General features: G+C 38.7%; 2 protein-coding genes across 4 annotated transcripts in view; one reads left to right on the top strand and one right to left on the bottom strand.

The window, feature by feature from the left end:
- ATP6V1H (ATPase H+ transporting V1 subunit H) overlaps positions 1–21,335 on the bottom strand; it is a 40,397-nt gene extending 19,062 nt beyond the window's left edge. The window contains exons 1-10 of one of the 3 annotated variants that reach the window (XM_048940121.1): positions 21,206–21,335; positions 19,906–20,032; positions 13,911–14,013; positions 13,255–13,344; positions 11,218–11,331; positions 10,482–10,586; positions 9,552–9,605; positions 6,823–6,920; positions 3,996–4,188; positions 230–408 (exon numbers count right to left, since the gene is read on the bottom strand). In XM_048940121.1, the coding sequence (XP_048796078.1) occupies positions 230–408; positions 3,996–4,188; positions 6,823–6,920; positions 9,552–9,605; positions 10,482–10,586; positions 11,218–11,331; positions 13,255–13,344; positions 13,911–14,013; positions 19,906–20,009 (1,040 nt within the window). In that variant the 5' untranslated portion in view covers positions 20,010–20,032; positions 21,206–21,335. The other 2 variants (XM_048940123.1, XM_048940122.1) reach the window with 2 other exon arrangements.
- The window catches only part of RGS20 (regulator of G protein signaling 20), a 121,117-nt gene that overhangs the window by 52,806 nt on the left and 46,828 nt on the right, over positions 1–21,483 (top strand). The window lies entirely within an intron of this gene.

Below are 21,483 nucleotides of genomic sequence, written 5' to 3'. Positions count from 1 at the left end.
CCACTTATGAAGATTACATATCCAGAAATGAAGATTGTGTTCAGCAAATAAATACTTATTTGAATAGGAAACTTATATAACCAGAATATCTGTACATACCTTATCAGCCATCATATAAAAGCTGTAATTACCATATATTACTGTACAGCTTTAAAAAAAGAAAACAAAGGTTTCTAACCAACATTTGTTGGATTGTGTGTTTGAAAAATCTTCATACTTAAAAACATACCTAAGGTCCTGCACACTCTCACCAAGCTTGTCCAGTAGAAACTTGATATCTTCACTTATGTCTTCATCATCATATTTCTGTTGATCCAAGTTCTCCAGCTGCTTTAAAACTTTACACTGAATCATGGCAAGAGCATATTCTTGGCGAGTTTCTCTCTCAGTAGATTTCTCCAGCAAGTTCTAGAGAAATAAAATGTTTTTATTTCTTGATTTTAAGAAAAGACTATTTTGGAAGACTAATATCACTAAGAAATTCTTATTGGCAGGATTGAGCACTTTCTGAAATACTGTCTCCAAAGAAGTACAACTACCAAATAATGGCTGCTCTACATCTGTATTTAGCAGTGCAGGCTGTCTAGGACCAACCATGCTATATAGGAGTATTCATATTTGTTACTAAAGCAAATCAAGAGGAATGTAAATGATAAATAAATAAAATCAGGGCTCTTGCTTGCAAGGTAAAAGTAATGCAAACATGCATGCTGAACAGCACAAACAAGACTGCATTCAATCTGGGGTCACTTTGACCCCTCTCCTTCTAGATGGTATGCTACCTTAAACGTAGAGAAGCATTAATTTACCTGCTTTGATCACTTTCTATGTCAAATAGGACCGACTAGAAGATCAGTCAAAGGAAAAGGACACAATGAAACACCCCAGATTCTGGAGCCTCTGCTGTAAACAACTGCTTCCATCTGGGATTGTCATTTTAGCTTTCCATATAGCAACAGTATAAAGCAAGAAAGCCATCAAAAAAACTGTAGCCATCTAACTCAAGAGCTAGTATCTAGATTAAATAGCTTCTTTCGAATTTGGGAACATTCCAACTAGCTATCTTTTATATAAACTTATGGCATGAATTACAACCACAGAATGTAATAGTCAAGTTCCAATGTTATTTATTCATTACATTTCTAACCAATCAGCTTCAGATTATATTGTTCTGAGTTAGCCACCTACAGTTTCTGGTGCAACATGAAGTCCATAGAAAAAAATAGGTCCTTATGAAAAGGACACGCATTCATATAAATAAGTCTCAATATCAACCTGAAATAAGTCATGCAATCACACAGAAGAAACTGGACTGCACTCCTGCTCATGTCACAGAACTTCTACACTTATGTTATTACTAAATAAGATAGAACACTGCAAATGGATGTTAAAAAATTCCTATTTAAAATAAGTCAAGTTACAGCTTTTAAAGTGAATTCTACGCAGCCATTAGTGTAGGAAAAAAAAAAACCCACATTCCTATTTCAGTAAGTAAAGATAATTTACAGAAAAAAATGCTGAACTACCTACTTCAAGTTGTAAGTGCTGACAAAAGAACAAATAACAGATCTCAAAAGACCACAAATCCTAAGAAGTTCAAGGAACAGGTAGGAAAAAGCGTCCCAAAAAAACCTCCTAGTTATTTATGAGACAGACATACATAGAAAGCTACTCAAAATACTATGACATAAGTTATACCAAAGAGAGGTTTACAAGCTTTTCGTAAGTGAAATTTAAGTTAATTTGGAGTAACTAAGCAGTGAGGGAGAAAGGATGACCCAGGGAACTACAGGCCAGTGAGCATCATCTCTGTGCCAGGGAAGATCATGGAGCAGATCCTCCCGGTTACCATGTTAAAGCACATACAAGATGAAGAGGTGACCAGAGACAGACAGCATGGCTTCACCAATGGCAGATCTTGCCTGACTAATCTGGTGGCCTTCTATGATGGAGAGATAGCACCAGTGGACAGGGGAAGGGCAACAGATGTTATCTACGTTTGACATGGTCCCTTACCACAACCTTCTCTTTAAATTGGAGAAGTACAGATCTGAAAGACAGACTGTTTGATGGATTAACAACTAGTTGACTGGTCGTAACCAAAGGGTTGTGATCATTGTTTCTGTCTTGGTGGAGGCTGGTCACAGGTAGTATCCCCCAGAGGTCAGTCTTGGGACCAGTGCTCTTCAACATCTTTATCAGTGACACAGACAATAGAATAGAGTACGCCCTCAGCAAGTTCTCAGACAACACCAAGCTAAGCAGTGCAGTCAATACACTGGAGAGAAGGAAAGCTATCCAGAGAGACCTGGACAGGCTGGAGAAGTGGGCCCATGAAAAAAAATCTAATGAGGTTCAACAAGGCCAAGTGCAGGGTGATGCACTTGGGTTGGGGCAATCCCAGGTATTTATACAGACTAAGAGAAGAACCTCCTGAGAGCAGCCCCGCAAAGAACTTGGGGATTCCTGGTGGACAAGAAGCTGGACATGAGCCAGCAGTTTGCACTTGCAGCTCGGAAGGCCAACTGTGTTCTGGGCTGCATTAAAAGAATAGTGGCCAGCAGGGAGAGGGAGATTATTGTCCCCCTCTACTTGGCTCTTATGAGGCCCCATCTGCAGTACTGCATCCAGGCCTGGGGTCCCCAGCACATCAAGGACATGGAGCTCTTGGAAGCAGTCCCAAAGAGGGCCACTAAGGTGGTCAGTGGGCTGGAGCATTCCTATAAGGAAAGGTTGAGGGAACTGGGCTTGTTTAGCTTGGAGAAGACTCTGGGGAGACTTCATTGTGGCCTTCCAGTACTTGAAGGGAGCATATAAACAGGAAGAAAATGACTGTTTACAAGGGTGGATAGTGATAAGACAAGGGGGAATGGTTTTAAACTGAGACAGGGAAAGTTTAGGTTAGATATTAGGAGGAAGTTTTTCCACACAGAGGATGGTGATGCACTGGAACAGGTTGCCCAATGAGGCTGTGGATGCCCCAGCCCTGGAAATATTCAAGGTCAGGCTGGATGTAGCTCTGGGCAGCCTGGTCTGGTGGTTGGTGACTCTGCACATCGCGGGCAGGCTGAAACTAGATGATCATTGTGGTCCTTTTCAGCCCAGCCCATTCTATGATCATGAGTTACTGTTGCGCAGCAAGTCAGTAAGCAACAACTGATCTCTCCCCATCCAAATTCGCTTTCAACGCCTACTACTGTAACTCAACTAGCATCCAGAGAAATTAACAGTATCCAAGATCTACATCTCCAACTTAGGGCACAAGGATTAAAAGTTTTTATAAGTAGTCCAGTATCACAAACAATACAATTGAGAAACATGAACATAAAACCATGTGTACATCACAGTTAGCAGCTATAAACACAAACTTGTTTTCATTGTGAGAATACATTAAGCCTCAATGCTTAGTTACTCTAAATTACCTTAATTAAGACCTAAGAACTTCAGGTAGTATAGACACAATAATGAAGCACTCTTAAACAGATACCCTCATCCATATTAACAGAATGACCATGAAAAGATTTCTGGACTAGCAGATAAAATCCAAGTCGGTCAGCTAGCAAGAGAGATGCCTGGTTAAAATAATATTTCAATTTGTGTTTTATTTTCAATATTTTCATTACATTTAATTCTAGTTGATTCATAAGGCAAAATGTACTGCTAGTAAACTCCAGCCTTTTAGACAAGCACTAGAAGATAAAACTTTGAACTAAAGATGGCAAACTACTAATGCCTACACTAACAATTTTTGTCAACTGTTGCATTGCCTCCTACTACAGTCAACTTCACTTTAAAACACTGAATAGTAAACATCTATTACCTCTAATAGTAGATCTACTACTCGAAACAAAGCTCATCTCACACAAAAAGAGGAATAATTAAGCAGTCAGTCCAAGACACCTGATAATGCCCAACAAAAACAGCTGCATGTCAGAAGCATCTCAGATCTAATCAACTGAGAGATGAGTACAGCGCAATTGCAGTCCGACACTCACCCGAAATGCTGCAAGGATGATTCTAGTTACTTTCTCTTTGACTGATTCCTGAAGAATATCTGACAGCACTGGAACAATATTATACCGACGTAGATATTCACACATTTGAGGGCTAAATGCCAGCAGCCACACACAGAAAATCATCTGATACTGAAGCTGGAAGCCACATTTGTTGCTCAGGACGCCCATGATACTGAAAAATTAACAGCATACATTTGATCTTTTAATGATAACACACATTGAGCTCTTATACCTAGAGATGTGTAACGTTTTAGAGGAACTTTTTGAAAAGAGCAGAGTATACAACACTTCACAGCATCCTGCACCAGCGTTTAACATTGTAAAAGCAGCTCGCTCAGAAACCACTCTTTTGAAAATATAATTATTTCTTCCTCTGCCATAAGGAAGCTTTTCCAGTGTGAAGTGCTGTGGAACTGCATTTATCTTAAGTTCACTGCAATTCTTTTACCAGTAGCAAGTTTAGAGCATCATTTGTGGTTTTAGGAGAAACAGAGGAATATAAGAGGAATATAAAGGCAGAACAAAATCTACACAGATTCAAATTGTTCCCATAATTGGTATTTATCCATGCAAGCATCTGAAATGAGCTTAAGTTAACTAGTGACTATATGCGAGTTTTCAAGAGATATTTTACAGGTATAGCATATATGAGATGGGATACACATACAAAGTACAACTGGAGAAGAAAAAGTGTCACAAGACTTACAAGAAAAAGAAGTTCCGCAGAAATTTTGTTCAGCTGAGCTTTTAAAACAAGCAGTTTACAAGTTGCTGTGGTTTAACCCAGCAGGCAGTCATTCACTCACTTGTCCCCAGTAGTATGGGGGAACAAGATTAAGTAAACTCACAGGTAAGGTAAAACTCCCAGGCTGACATAAAGACAGTTTAGTAGTTCAGAAAGTGAAGGGAAAATAATTATAATAGATAAAGGTACATAAAAAGCAAGCAGTGCACAATGTGATTGTTCAAAATCCTCTGATTGAAGCCCAGTCAGTCCCCAAGCATCAGCAGCTCCCCCAGCCAACTCAGTTTTACTCTTCAGCATGATGCCTTTTGGCCTGGGATATATCCCTTTGAGCAGTTTGGCTCAACTGGCTCATTCTGATCCCTCCCAGCTCCTCACTGGCAGGGCAGCATGAGAGGCAGGAAAATCTGACTTAGTGCAAGAAATGCTCAACAAAAGCTACAATATCTGTGTTATCAGCATTACCCCCCTCCCAAATCCAAAACAATGAACTATATCAAATAGTAGGAATTATTTTAACTCTCTCCCAGTTAAATCTAGGATACAAGCCAATTCCAAATAAAGGCTAATCAAGTTAAGAAGTGTATATGCACAAGCTGTCATCAAAATTGAGACAAATTCAAATTTGTTGAAATACAGACTTATTGTAACACTTAAACTGTTTATTGCTGTACCAGTTTCCTTTGAGAAAAAGTTTGCTCCAATGGAGCTATCTTGACACACACAAGCATCCTTTGAATTTTCATTTTAGAATAGCTCAGTTACAAAGTAGCTACAAAGCCATCTAATTCAGCTGTCTGACCTTGAAGGTTAATCAAAAGTTAAAGCACATCATTAAGGTCATTGTCCAAACGCCTCTGGAACACTTACCGACATGGTGAATCAACCACCCCTATAGGAAGACTGTTCCCGTGTTTCACCACCCTCACAGCACAGAAACATTTCTTAATGCCCAGTCCAATTCCCCCCTGGTGCAGCCTTGTGCCATTCCCAAGCTGACACTGGTTCCCAGGAGCCTGGCACCTCAATCTGCTTCCCCTCCTCTGAAAACTGCAGAGAGCAGTGAGGTTACCTCTTGGTCTCCTCCTCTACAGCCTGGACAGCACAATGTTCTCAGCTTCTCCTCTCACAGAATACACCTTCCAGCCCTGTTACCAGCTTTGGTGCCTTCTTCTGGATGCTTTCATGGACATTAACATCCTGACTGTACTATGGAACCAAGAACTACAAACAATATTTAAGGTGAGGATGTACCAGCACTAAACACAGTGGGAAAATCACCTCTTTTGACCAGCTGGTTGAGCTTTACTGAACCCCAAAATGCAGTTTGCCCTCCAATCTGCCTGGGAACACTGCTGGTTCAGGCTGAGCTGCTGTCAGCCAGCACCTCTATGTCCCTTTGCACTGAGCTGCTTTCCAGTCACTTGCTTCCCAGTCCATGCCTGTGTCTGGCATTATTCCATCTCAGGTGCAGAACCCTTGCGATATTCCTCAATTCGACTGCTACTTTGAATATTCTCTAATTCAGAGTACAAGGTACAGCCACTCTCTCCAAAAGACATACACATGGTATAAAAGTCGTGTAGACAGCTTTAAAAGATGAGTGACATCTTGGACTCATGCAGATCTTTATGAAGAGAATTTGTATTAAAAGATCTAGCTGAAGCCATGTTAATTATTTTCTCCTTTCACTAATATTTTGAGATCAAACAACTCCAAAATGAACAGCAAAAATGAGCAGAAAATCACTTCTTCAGTCCTTGTTCTATCAAGTGAAAAACAAAGACTCAAAGTTGAAGGCAAACAGCTATAATCTGCTTCAGATACTAGTCTGAACAGTTCTTCATGAAAAGTAAAATAGCATCAAGGACTCACATTGGTACCTATATCTGCAAGTTTCATTACTGTCAAACAGAAAAATGAATGTTCATTTTCAAATAAATTTTGTACTCAAGCAGAGGAGCTGTCCCTTTGTATAAGAGTTCCATTCCAAAACAGGTCATTGGAGAATATACTATCATAAGGTCAAGTATATCCATATTAAGTGAAAAAAATGCTCACCAGTTTACCCCATCTGCTTCTACCCAGGCAAAGCGATATTCATTAACTCTAAGCATCAGCTGCAGGCATCCAGCAACACACTGTACATACTGGGAACTCTAAGGGAAAAGAAGAGCACATCACTTTTTACAGGAGAGGCTTAGTTTTCCAAACTAGGCTCTGCTAGCATACATCAATGCACTTTTCTTCAGCAACACTTCAAAGTTAAGACGACTCACTCTTACAATATTTTACAAGCTTCTATTTAAAAATAAAATAAAATGAAAACAAAAGTTGAGAAGCAAAATACAAACAGAAAAGACTTTTGAGCAGGAAGAAGTTGTTATGCAAGCAATACCAGTTTATCATTACAGAAAGAGACTGTAATAGCCTATCTGAGCATGCGTTCTTTTAGCACGTATGTAGGCAACGTTCTGTTTGACTATAGTGCCAAAGCTATTTGATCCACAGAATCAATTGCTACTCTATTGAGTAAACTGTGGAAAACACAAACTTTTTAATCAAGTCTGGTTTTTAATCAAGTCTTTGTAGCCAAGTGAATCCAGATTGGTTTCTTTCCACATTCAGTTCCTAATATTCCTAATATTCAGTTCCATATTCATCATAATGAGATGTATATTGATACAGAAGAATACCATTAGGAAGATGACTATGCAAAATCATCGTCAAACTTCAGGCTTACATTTTAATTTGTTCTCTATTCATTAAAATCTTAGCACATTATACTGTGCTAAGAAGAATAAGACTAAAACTTTCCCATCAGGAAAAGGTTGAGAGATGCATCACTGAACTCTACTTTCAGCAAGGTTCCTATACAAATTATCACAGACCAAATGTTTAAACAGATTTTCATCACTAAAAGCATGCATTTTTTTGTGCAGTAAGATAAGATCAACTGAAGTTCATAAATAGGTTTTGGTCAACATAAAGGCAGCTCCCGAGGTACAGAATTGGCATTTTATTCTCTCTGTGCTCAGTTTCTGGTATTACCTTTACTAATACTCAGACATGCTACAAATAAAATACTTTTTCCTATAAGCTCTCTTCTTTACTAAGTGCCTCCAAAGCCTCACGGTAGATCAGTTACACAACAGAAGGTCAAACCTTTCCAATGTTTACTGGAGAAAAAAAATTAGGCAATCCCACATGAAAAGAAAAGAAGCAAAAAAGAAAATTTGACATCTGATGAGTATCACAGAATGAGTTCATCCCTATAAAAATCTTTGTGTAAAAATTGAGTCTGGACACCCAGATTTAAAAAAAAAAACACATTTATTTCACTGGATCAGTATGTATTCGCTTACGTAAATAAAGCAAATATAAAAACACAAACATTCTGTCCTCCTGAAATAATCTATTAATTTATTTGCATTACCAACCTACATATTACCAAACTTTGTAAGGTGATTATCACAAAAGCATTCTCTTCCCAACACTTATAATTGAAATTTCACAATAAATCCCAGACAGCATTCCCTACCTAAAATGTTACAACAGCATCCCTATTTTACTTAAAAATAAATTTGAACCTGCTTGAAAATCTTGCACAAGCTATATCTGAAATCAGAAACACTGTAATGAAGTCAATAACAAATTTGTCCAACTTAATTAACTTGGGGTTCTGCTGCTTTGAGACCTTACAGTCTATTCAGTGCCAGAACACAACCAGTATAGATTCCTAGCCAAGGGAATAGCTTACATTTCTATAATGAATGGTATGGCATGCAATAGAGCTATTCACTGTCATACAGCCACATGACAGAAACTAACACAGCTTAGCAGTATGGAACATGGAGCTACACACAAACACTGACATACTTCAACTTCCATGCTCAGGCTGTAATTTCCCCAACACCCACGGTGATATATAGCAGTCTTTCATCTTTACTATTTCCAATTCTGGTCAGGCAATTGAAAAGGCTTTTCTCTATAGGAGGCTAACACTTCAAAGCTATAACTACTTTTCTAAAAGAAACAAATTCCAGGTTCATATTTAAGTCTTCTGAAAGACAAGGAACAATTTCAGGCTGAAAGAGGGAAGAAAAAGACCACTCTGAATTCCACTTCACATTCAAGAGCCACAACAAACTGTCTGTGTCACAACAAAGTCAAAAATCAAGTGTTACAATCTTTTGCATTTGCTATATTGCCGAAGTTTATCTCTAAGCCCAACACTCATTATAGCTATGTGCAATTCAGTATAAATGAATACTGATGAGAAAATGACGATCTACTCTCCCCTGAATTCAGGCTATTCAAATATAACTGCATTATAGCTTCAAAAGCACTCTTAGTAATTTCATGCTACAGAGATTTGAGGGACAATGTTTGCTATAATATCCGATATGCCTTTTCAAGTTCTGCACATTGTAAGAGTCATAAGCTTCATACTTTGTCTTCTTCCAGTGAGACAGTTCATTGCTAAACAGTGTTGTGCAAATGTTAAATTAATTGCCCATCTCTTCTTCAAGTTATAACAGTGAGGTTAGACACATCTGCAGTTTTTAACAACCCAACTTGTAAAATATACATTTCCAGTGCCAGTATTTTCTGTGAAAACAATGTTTTCCAAAATAATTTCATTCCTTGGCGCCATCACCTGGCACTCTGTAATACAGTTCCAATTCCATTTTTTGTTGTTGACTCCAGAACACTTCTGCACCTTAATCTGAGGAGCGGATATCATTCGCCTGAAATATCAAATTAACAAATCTTCAAGATATACTCACATCACTTGTGGAGACTGCTCCTGCTTCCACAGAACCCCCTGTACCACGTAGCTTCTAGCAAAAAAATACAGAAGTTGAAAATAAGATCTATCCTTCATCCTCACAAAAGGGCTGTTCCCAGCACTGTTTTGATTCTCCCATCCCTATAGTTATAAAAAGCTAAGACCATTAGATATTTTTTCTGCTTCATAAGTTACAGTAGTATAATGCAGTTATTCCACAAACACCCCAGCATGACTTGTTTTTTGGTTTAAGTGTAGATTTACAGAATACTGTGTTCCATCTTCATTCCAGGGCTTAAAGGCTGTTTCCTTGAATCTTTCTAGCAAAATTCCAACTTTATCTGGAAGATTTTTCTAGAACTCTTAATAAGCCTACAATTTGAAAAATACACTTAAAAATATACTTATGTTTTCTATTCTCTGTACTCCACTTCTGTTACAAAACTACCTTAGAGAATGACAAATCACTAGGCTTTGATAAGGTGAAGAATAAGGTGAAGAACCAGGTCAATTTCAAAAAATGACTTCAAAAGAGAAAAATTCATATCTGAAAGACAAGCCAGCAGTAAGCAGTTCACACTAAGCTAAGTACATGCAAATACTGTCCAAAAAAATCAAAATTTATTTAGCTTCAAGTGGAAAATAATTTTTTAAATTTAAGACGACTCAGTATAGCAAACTGGAAAAATGCTTCCATGTTCACCTCCTGCTGCCATGGGATTATTCATCCTAGTAACAAGCTATGAGAAGCAAAACAACATAAAGAGACAAAGAAAAAAATCTCATGCTTTCTTATTAGTGTCCAGAAGAGAATGAGCATTAACCAATCAAAAAAAAAGATTATTTTTAATTCAAAATCTTAAGTTGAAATTTCAAGAACTGGTGTTTCCAAAGTCATTCTAACATTTAAGCAGAAGTAGGTTTTTACCTGTGAACTGAGCTGAGTTTTAATCCAGTTAAAGTAGTAATTCAAGTCACTGCCTTCCATAAGTTCTCTCCCCCAAGCAGCCAGTTTGGCAATAATTCTTGCTGCCTGAAAGAGAATACAATAAAAAAAATTCCCAGACACAACAGTTTCAGGATTTAGTGTTAGAGGGCATCTTGAAATCAAGTTCAAACAAAAGATGGCCCCCTAGAGAAATCTGTACCCTATATAAGAGGATCTCTATTCCAAGTAACTTTATTTTGTATCTGCTTTGTAGTAAGTGGTATATTTTCAGAATGTTATCAGATAGCTGTAGCTGATAAAGCTCACAAAAAGCTACAAAAAATGAGTTTATCAACAGGCTAATGTTGTAGGATACTATTACAGTCAGATATCCATCAGCCCTATGACACAATGGTCTAAAACATGCATGAGTGTTTTTATTTCTGCACTAGCACATGCCATAATTACTTAACGGCTGCAAGCTATTCAAGCTGGCTATTTTCCCTTAAGCTGAAGCAAGTCATTTTCAAGATGGAAGAAACTTCCAGCCCAGAAAAAGAAGAGCAGAACATCAAAAGGAAACACAAAAATTAATAATGAACTTGAGGAAAAAATGTTGCCAAGCTCAGTGTTCTCATGGAATCTTCAGTGCAAGAACACATGCAATGAACCAGAAGAAAAAAATCCAAAAACAGCATTTTACTGTACCAGCTACCAAGATTTATTGAAAGCTTACCATATGAACAGTGAAAAGATCCTGTCGATTCAACATTGGCAGAAAGTAGGACCATGCAGTGTTTTTACCACGTTTAGCATAATCAAAGAAGATACAAACACGCTGATGATTTTCCTGTAGAAATTAAGAGTCAGAAAAGGAATTGAAAGACCTGCAAAAACATTTAATGTAAGACAAATATTTATGCTCCTCATTATATTGATAAGTCAATATACATTACCAGAGCACATTCTGGACTGTAATAGCCCATGGAAAATTTTCAGTTCAATAGTTACTTGCAGATACAGTCTATTTCAGCACTAACAAAGTTCAAAATTTAGGGAGTATGGAAATGAACTTGGAAACCCCAATTGTTTCTCAGTGCTCCAATACTTGATTCAGTAAAAAATATACCAGAATAAGAGTGAGAGACCAGTCTCATAGAGGAACACCACTCCTCTTCAATAAAGTTTATACGAAGTTTTCCACCTGTTTTTACTTCCATACTAAAGCTGGTTCAGCTGCACAGCAGGCAACCTGAGCACCAAGACAACAAACACTACAATTCTGTTCTGGAGAGCTTCTAGGCTAAACCACAAGACGAAATAAGACATTGTGCACAGCTGCTTCCAGCATTTTGTCTAACAACAGCTGTGCAAAGCACCTACGACTTTAAAGAAGATCAGAGAAGACGTGAAAATCTAAAGGAGAAAGGGGAGCTATATTTCCTAGTTGTTTTAAACATTCTTTCAGAAAATGCAATATTTGGATTTCTGCTCTTCCTCAGCATTTCCACAAGCTTTCTAGCTTGTGGATAAGATGCTGTTATTCTAAAGAGATGCTTAGTCTTTGAAGTCAAGCTACTACAAACAAGTATAAAACTCTCTATCAAGGTAGACAAACCTGCTCAAAACACTATAACAAGGCAACTTGCATGAGCACGGTATCTCAGTCTCCACTACCCCATGAAATTTATCAAACTCCACTAACTGAAGGTCTTTCCTCCATGGATACAGCACCCTAGTAACAACACTACGGATGAAAAATTAGCTAGGCAAGCCCACTTATTGAAGTGCCATGCATACAGCACAACATGACCTGAATGCATGCATCATCCAAATACTGGCATCTTACCAAATGTCAGAGTTGCAGCCAACTCTTCCTTGAACGTAGCAAAGTTACTGCACTGGACTGCATATTTCCATCTTCCTCAGTTACTGGGTAGGACTAAGTATCCCTGGTTATCTGATACTCATAACTCTTACAACAGCACATTATTCAAGTGCCTAGCATTCTATCAGGCACATATCAAAAGCCACACAGAAATATCTTACTGTCTGCTGTACAAACTACAGAATGAAAAAAAATCCTAAACCCCAAGGTCTCACAAATAGCGTCTTAATGAACAGCCTCAGCTCCATGATGACCAGTTTAATGAAAAAAATGAGTTTAATCAAATAAATCACTTAACATTCACACTTATGCTACACGAAGTCCAGCTAAAATGATCAAAAATAAGTTAATTTTACAACAGCTATGAAGGAGACAGGATTAAAGAAAGAAAGCACAACAACTTCAACATGTTCTCAGTCAAAAAATAAGTCTCCAGTTTTAACTATGCAAAATTTCAGACATACTGTTCTAGTGTATAACATATGTTGGAAATCTAAAGCTGCAAGAACTACATCCTCTTGCAAAGGGTGGCCAAAATGATACCTTCATAGGAAAAGCTTCAACAACTTCATGTTCATTGTCATATTGTATCTAAACACTGGGAAATGACTGAGATCACAAATTGCTCCTGAGTATCCAAGTTTTGTAACAAATACGATTGAGAACTGACAGATAAACATATAGGCATATTTATTTTTAGAATACGAACATGTATACGCAAGACTAAATCACCCATGCATCTTTAGCTCTGACATTTAACTTCTTTCCAAAGACAGAACCTGCAAGTTTCATAGAATGTGAAACCTATATAGTCTTGAAGGAGACTTCAGTAAGCATTCTAACATTCATTTAAAGAGAGATAAATAAGACAGATTATTGACCTACTTGTAGCATATCATCAACCATAGTCAGAATGTACTGAACTGTCTGTTCCTTGGAGATATGAGTCATCAAGTTTATAAATGTTTTAGCACACTAGAAAATAAGAGACATTCATATTAGTAATATCATCATCATTCCTTTTGATAATGTAAAATTGTGAATTAATGAGATCCCATAAAGTCTTACGTAGGCACTGAGCATCCCAACATCTTGATTGCAATAGAGATACCATTTGGCACCACATTACAAGAAAATTTTCTGTCACATGGAACACAGAACTCTGAACTGCTGCACTGTAATTAGAGTGGCATATGACACTCACTATATATGTTTCTATCACTATGCAAATTATTACTTATTACATAGTTGTAGCGTTTGACAACATGGGAAAAAAACACAGAATACTCTAAAATAAGGTAGAAAAAAACCCAGAAAGCTGTATGTCTTCAGCGCATCTCCTCTCTCTTGCTTTCTATTTAATAATAATATACCAGGTGATTAAATGAATGTTGAGGTATACATCTAGCAAAAAAAAATTCTATTTTTATACAGGTTTTATACTTCTTCCATAACATCTTAACTGTACTATCAACTTTACTTTAAAGTTTCCTTCCATCCACCTCCCCTAAAAAGGTATTATTAAAAGAAAGGAAAATTACTTGATTGCCTTCTGTTTGCAACAGCTCTTGTTTCTCTTCTGGATTTCTTTTCTGTTCAAACCTTTGAATAAATTCACAGTCTTCACCTGAGATCATTTGCCCTCTGAAAAGCAAAATACAGAACCATTAGTATCACATAAGCAGATTATTTCAAAACATCCTTCTTTCAACTTTGGTATCTCAATAGTACTGCTTTACCAATCCTACATTCTACAGCAGAAAATAAAGATGTCCTTTCTGCAACTGGTATCACATACAATGAACAGCCTCTCCAAATCTCTCCCTGTGCATTGTCTCTATTCAATGGCATTCTTCAAATCACTTTCAAGTTTTCAGAGGAGGAATGCAGTGTTCACTGAAAATAGTTAAAAGAACTGAAATACATAACATTACAATACAGAATACGAATAACGGTAACCCAAGCTGAAATAAGTGCTGAAAAATGAAGTTAATTGCTATTTTAAGTTTGCTATAAGCACTGAAGAGAACTTTAAGTAGAGAGAAGTTAATTTATAACAATTTAATAATACACAAGGAATCAAGACATTTCAGCTTTTCATAGCTATTTAAAAGTTTATCTTTGTTCAAGTTCATCCAAACACGTAGCAAGAGGGCTTGAAATAGACAACTGCTGTGGGGCTACTATAGGCTAACTGCTCTGTCTGGTCTTTTCTTTAACCAAAAGAAATAATGAGAAATAAGTTTGCACTGATGATGGCACTAGCCCCTTGAATACTATCACAATAAACTGTTGACTCAGCTGTAGAGCTAGCATAATATCGTGCCTTTTGTTGTTTGCTACAATGCAAAACTCACCATCACACCAAACAGAACACTACAGACTGGTATTCTCCAGGTACAAAGTTTGATTTTAAATCAAGTAGTCCTGGAATTTTTATATTATTACTTATTTTTTAAATTGACTAGTAGCTGACTAGCTTGACTAGTTAATAGCAGGACTGATTCAGGAAAGAAGAAAATTGTACATGTTACCATCATCTGCATAAAAATCAGAGGGTATGTTAAGTATTAGACATTGCTTTGTTCCAGTATTTCCAAGATTCATCTCTTCACATTTCCACTGACTCAGCTGCCTCTTCCACTTTTCAAAGCCACACAGCATAGATTCTTTTAATTCATCATCTTTTCCATATTCCCAGTTGGTTTCCAGATGCTCCTCAACTAAACATTCCACTAAAGTCCTGGTAAACTTACAGAAAATTTTCACTTTTTTGTTTCATCTGAATTTATAAGCTACAGAAACATAAATAAGACCTACACCATGTTCTCAATTTTATTTTTCCTATAATGACGATAGCCTCATTACAAAAAAACCTTCTACCTACTTAATTTTCAAGCAAAGAACATAAGCAAGCTCAGTACATCACCTGCTATTCTTGCATTTCATCACTATTTTAAGGAATATTCTAATTTACACTGAACAAAGGTAATTAAGACTTACTAGATGGAAGACTCACAGTAGTATCTACTAAAATTGAAGTAATTATAGAGAAAAAAATAATTACAGTGATGAGCATTCTGCCTTTTAGATTATTTCTTTTCTCTCCTATTAAAAATAGTTGGAGCAGTTGAAAAAGGACCAACACTTTGCCATAAATATTGGCCATAACTACAACAAACTAGCAGCCACTAATGTTTCAATCAATGCTGGCCAATCTAGGGACACCTAGATAATAATGACATGAAGTAACCAGATGAACTATCTATCTTTTTGTAAGAATATTGCCATTTAAGAAGCACTTCAGAGATAACTCGAGGTGAATTCTTTATTTTTTGCTTTAGTAATTGAAAAAGCCTTACCATGAGAATTATTGTTGTTTACAGGCAGGTTGTTAGAAAAGGTCTGCCAAACTTCAAGGAAGAAAGCTTTCAAATTTTTGCTTTCATCTCACGTTGGACTGCAAGGTTGGGGGGAAGTAGATACAGTGACAAGTAAGAGAGAGAAGAGAGACCACTGCTTTTAGAAGCTCTTGGTCAAGATGATTCACAAACTTATGATTCCTTTTTTTTTTTTCTTCCCCCTAATTATTACAGATTCTCTCCAGCAGCTTTTCTTCCTTTTTTGAATGATGCTGGACTCTTGTCCATCTGCTACAAATGGCTCATTTTCTTAACTACCCACCACAGTGTCAAGGCATGGTCCCTCATCCAGTTATCTACACTACGTCACATGCACCAAAAGGGCACTCACTGGATTCAATTGTTGGACAATAACATAGAGACAGAAAACCTACAGTGCAGCAAGCTGCAATTTCCAAAGAGTTCACTTCTCCAAGAAATCATTTACTACCTTTAACAAGCAGAACTGCATTTCCTTCAAGACAAGGTACCCTATAAAGGCAGTATTACCCTGAGGCAAATGCTGACGACATCCATACAGGATGCAACAGTGGCATATTGTATTTTCAATCAGACAACAGCATCAACATCTCTAACCTCCTTAGAGTTTAAAAAAAAAAAAAAAAAAACACAAAAGAGCAGAACTAATTGCCCTGAACCACATTTAGTTTCCAAAACAATTCATCTTCAATTGTTCTGAGATTTGTTTAGTTCTTCTCCCAAAGATGCCTGATTTGTGTTGACTTCCAGCTTGGGTTTCTGAGTTTCAGTAACAAAATTTAAAAAAACAACAACAAAAAAAAAACTCCTCAGCCTAATTTTGGAAAATTCAGCAGCAGCAAACATAAGTACAATATTTAGGTATGATGACTGTTCATATCACGTGTGATAATATGTGTACATATCATGTGTGATAACAGTATACATAGAAAACATCAAAAATCAGCAGCTATGTTAGTGTAGTTTGACATCTAGTTTACAGTTATAACCTTCAGATGAAATGAACAATATGCTGGTTAATCTTTAGCTTGAGTTGACTCCAAAAAAGAAATCAGACTAGTGCAGCCTAGTTATTAGCAAGCCATATTACTTCTGCACTGAAGAAATTTCTGCACTGCAGGAAAGATCTTCAGAAGCCCTTCATTCATGACCCAGACTCCATTGCTATTGTGAGTGGTGCTGCCTTTAAATCATCTTTACAGAACTGACGCAGCCAGATTTGAAAACAAAAACAAGCAGACATTTCTTGTGAGGTTCTTTACTTCCAGCTACATAAATGCTATCCACACTTCACGGAACACAAATCAGGTCATGCTTAAGTTGATGTTTTAACTTACGAAAAACATACATTTACAAGGACACTTAAACCACTAACTGCACAGACCATCAGAACAGCAGCTCAGAAGCAAACAAAGAAAAGCGTCCTTGAGAACCACCAGCACACCAGCTTCCTTCTACTCTACAGGACAGCACAAACCACTTTGACCTGCTTCTAGCAGGTCATCAGAAGCCAGCAGATTCCAGTCAAAGTGAGCTTTGCTCTAGAAATACCAGCCAATACTGCTGCAACATCTGACTTCTCAAAAAAATCCCTTAAAGCATCAGCCAGCCTCAAAGACACTATCATGCCCAAACCTTGCTAAAGTAGAAGGGACGAGTTCAAAACCAGAAATAATTGTTTCCTCTTTAGAAGCTCCAAAACTTTATATAACATTTCCATTAACTAATGATAAGGAAACTCCTCAGCCAAAGAACTAGCTACCCCCACAATGCTCTTTAGTCCCTCTAGTGTCACTCATGCTCATCCCTGAACCTACCTTAGCAAGCCAGCAGGCTGTTATCAGTAAATATAAAGCACAAAGATTATATTTATATCTAAGAGCAATAATAAACAAGACACAACCTCATTGACTTATAGAGGACATCAAGCACTGAGCAGTCTCACAATACAATCACTAGCCAGATAACCAGATGCAGTACATTACTCTCCCAGTACATCAGAAATGAAATAATTAGCACATTCTTCTTTTGTAGAGTCCATAGCGAAACAAAATCAAATTCTACATTTAGGATCTGAAAAAGAATCATCAGCTCTACCTACTGGTCAAAAGAAGTTATACAGGAAATCGCTGATAAATAAACAAAACCGCCCAATCTATATACATAATCACAGAAAAGAGGATACCAAGAACAAAGGCAAATTATAAATGGCAGACAACATTAAACACAGTCAAGCAATTAATACTATATGTATTCAAAAATGCAACTTCATACCACACAGTACCAACTCCTGTATGACAAAAGCAACAGCTCAATCTTAACAGCTCAGTAACACGAGCCACCAGAGACTCCATGAAAAATACTATCCCACAGTCAACAGAACAACTGTACTCCCACTGTTATCCTGAGTAACTGCAAATTAGCCAACAGAACAAAACAGTTGCCAAGCTTTCTCAGAGAACACTTTCTGTCAGATAAACAGTAACAGCAAAAGCCATTTAGACTTGTTAGCAAGTGCTTGGTAGCTGCCACTGTCAAGTTACAACACTAAACTTGCTCTTTCCCCTGCACAGTCACTGTAATATCACACCATGAGCTAAACCAGGAACAAATCCATCTGAAAAAATAACTCAGAAAAAGTAAGTTTCCACTATAGATCAGTTCCTTAATCTAGTTTACCATACAGACGTACAAAGAAGAAAAAAACAACAACAACACAAATGAAAGGCAAGACTGGGCTACCCAGCACAGTACTCAAGTCACCTGTCATTCATCAGTTTCTACTGCACAAGCATTTCTTAGCTTGCACATGTACAGTTTTACAGGGAAAATTACCTGCCTTTCTCTGAAGTGATGAAGTGATAATCAGAAAGCACTAGCAGCATGGTCTGTACCTCTGTAACTCAAGTGGCAGAAATCTTGCTGATTCCAAAGCAGCTAACACTGAAGTAATTTGCTACCATACCTGGACACTCAAGAGATGATATCGCTTCACACTTCACTAATATTCCTCACAGTCAAGAATATCAGTCAATAACAATGCAGAGATACAAGAATTCTTCATTTTCCTTCAGGTTACAGAGATGAGAGAATAAACAAAATTCTATTTCTTTACCTCATTCTCTACCTCACACACAAATCTGTTTCCACCCCCTTGATCCTTTGTCCTTTTTATTCCTCTCAGTTTCCACTGCTGTTACTTATTTCCACTGCTATTACTTCCAAAGTAAATTCTGACCTAACATGAAATGGCAGCAGAGCTCTCTCCACAAAGAAGTACTTGCTTCCAACCATTCCTTGATATACTTGCTTGTTTTCCTGGATTTTTTTTTTACAGTTGTTTCATTTGTTTTCCAACTTCTTTAATGGCAGCATGACAGACTGTCCTGCATTGTAATGTTTCAGTATATCCCAAAAATCTCAAGAATCATAGAACTACAAGGTTGGAAACAACCTATAAGATCATCTAGTTCAACTGTCTCCTCAACACCACTGTCACCACAAGCACTAACCCATATCTCGCAGCTCCTCATCCAGACGCGTCTTGAACACTGCCAGGGATGGCAATTCCATCAGCTCCCTGGGCAGCCATTCCAGTGCCTGACCACTCTCTGAGAGAAAAAGTTCTTCCTTACGTCTAACCTAAACCTCCTCTGGTACAACTTGCAGCCATTTCCCCATGTCCTGCTCGTTGCCTGGGAGAAGAGGCCAAATCCCTCTTCACCACAACCTCCCTTCAGGAAGTTGTAGAGTGCAGTGAGGTCTCCCCTGAGCCTCCTCTTCTCCAGACTAAACAATCCCAGCTCCCTCAGCCGCTCCTCATAAGACTTGTGCTCCAGACCCCTCACCAGTTTCGTTGCCCTTCTCTGGACACACTCCAGGGCCTCAATGCCTTTTCTGTAGTGAGGGGCCCAAACCTGAACACAGTACTCGAGGTACGGCCTCACCAGTGCTGAGTAGAGGGGGGTGATCACCTCCCTGCTCCTGCTGGCCACACCATTTCTAACGCAGGCCAGGATGCGTTGACCCTCTTGGCCAGCTGGGCACACTATTGGCTCATGTTCAGCCAAGATCAGCTAAAGTCTAACACATAAGTAATAAATCAATCAATGATTTGTGAAAAAACTTTACTTACTGGAGGTAGGACTGCCAGTTTACTTTGTTTGCCCGAACTTCCGCAGCTTTGGCAGCAATGATATTTGTTGGGACAGCAGCATCTACAGCACCTCGGATATCCATCTTAACTGATATTTAGAACGCACCTAGAAATAAAAGTTACATTTGAGACCTTTTGTTAAAGTATTAGTGAGCTGAGTATCTGTCCAATGCTTTCAGGTAAAAAATAAAGTAACAAAACAATATCTGTTTTCAAGTGCCCCGTTTCCTAAAATCATATTCAGTATTTTCTAAGAAACTAAAGCACCTACCACGACGCCTTCCCTGAAGCAAACAATACATGCCATACACTGAACTCTAACCACAACCAAGGTTGTTAGGATACAATCATTATTAAATTACTTCCGGCCTTGTTAATTCTCAAACAACCAAATGAAACCATCTTTTCTACACAGCTCAAGTAGCCCTACATACAACACAAGCCACCTACAAATTAGGACTGATGATCAGGCTGACAATCCCATGCACACACACACACCAGCCTCCCCACTGTACAGTAGGACCTATCTAGTTCAGCTGCTTGCAATTATTAGACTAGGTAAATAAAAAGGCATACAAGCAAATAAACTACACTAGCAGAAAAAACAAACCCTATATAAAGTAAGAACCACCTTACATAGGCTACGATAGTGACCTTCACCACTTCTGCTTTCTCCTTCCCGTATGATTTAATCTCCAGCTGACTGTGATGCCAAAACAAGAAGCATGCTTGCAGAGGCTCCGGGCCCGGCTGGAGCAGGAATCTGTTACAGCCCAAACCAGACCAGGCCTCCCACCCACCCTGTTTGTGGGCATTTTCATTTCCCATTACAGAAGTTATTAAGAGCAAACTGGCACCTCCTGCCCCACCCTTAACAGGCACAGCACCTTCACATCACTGAGCAAAGAAAATATGACGCTAACAAGAATGAAATAAAATAAAATAAGCAATGAAATCGATTCCCCTCTGAAACTACCTCTGTGATCAGACACCTACAAAGACGGTAACGTTCACTGCGTCCCCTCAGCGACCACCAGAGGTGTTTCAGCACCACGAGGCCCAGCCAGAGCCGCTCCTCGTGCCACCAAAAGGACGGGGCTGCCACGAGCAGACTCGGTTCGGCTGGGAGGCCGTGGGGAAGAGCAAGAAGGGGCTGCCGCCCGCCGAACTGACCGGGGCGCTCACAGCGCCACAAAAGAACCGTGTCCCGGCAACCCTCACCCGGGAGCCCCGCACACGCACCCCGGTGAGCGGCACAGCCCGGGCAGCGCCCACTTACCCCCGGCAAGCCGACAGCACTGCTGACCGCTAGAAAAACGCCGGTGAGCGCCGCTCCGCAAAGCGCCCGCCGCCACGTGACGCCGCTCAGCTGACGGCGACGGCGGCCGCCGAGGGCCAACTTAGCCCAGTTTGCGCACGACCAGCTGGGCACACTGCTGGCTCACGTGCTGCCGACCGTCCGTCAGTACACCAAGGTCCCTATCCATCAGGCAGCTTTCCAGTCATTCTTCCCCAAGCCTGTAGGGTTGTTGTGACCAAAATGCAGGACCCGACACT

Source organism: Lagopus muta, chromosome 3 (assembly GCF_023343835.1).
Source record: "Lagopus muta isolate bLagMut1 chromosome 3, bLagMut1 primary, whole genome shotgun sequence".
Taxonomy (NCBI): domain Eukaryota; kingdom Metazoa; phylum Chordata; class Aves; order Galliformes; family Phasianidae; genus Lagopus; species Lagopus muta.
This window is presented reverse-complemented; position numbering and strand designations above follow the sequence as displayed.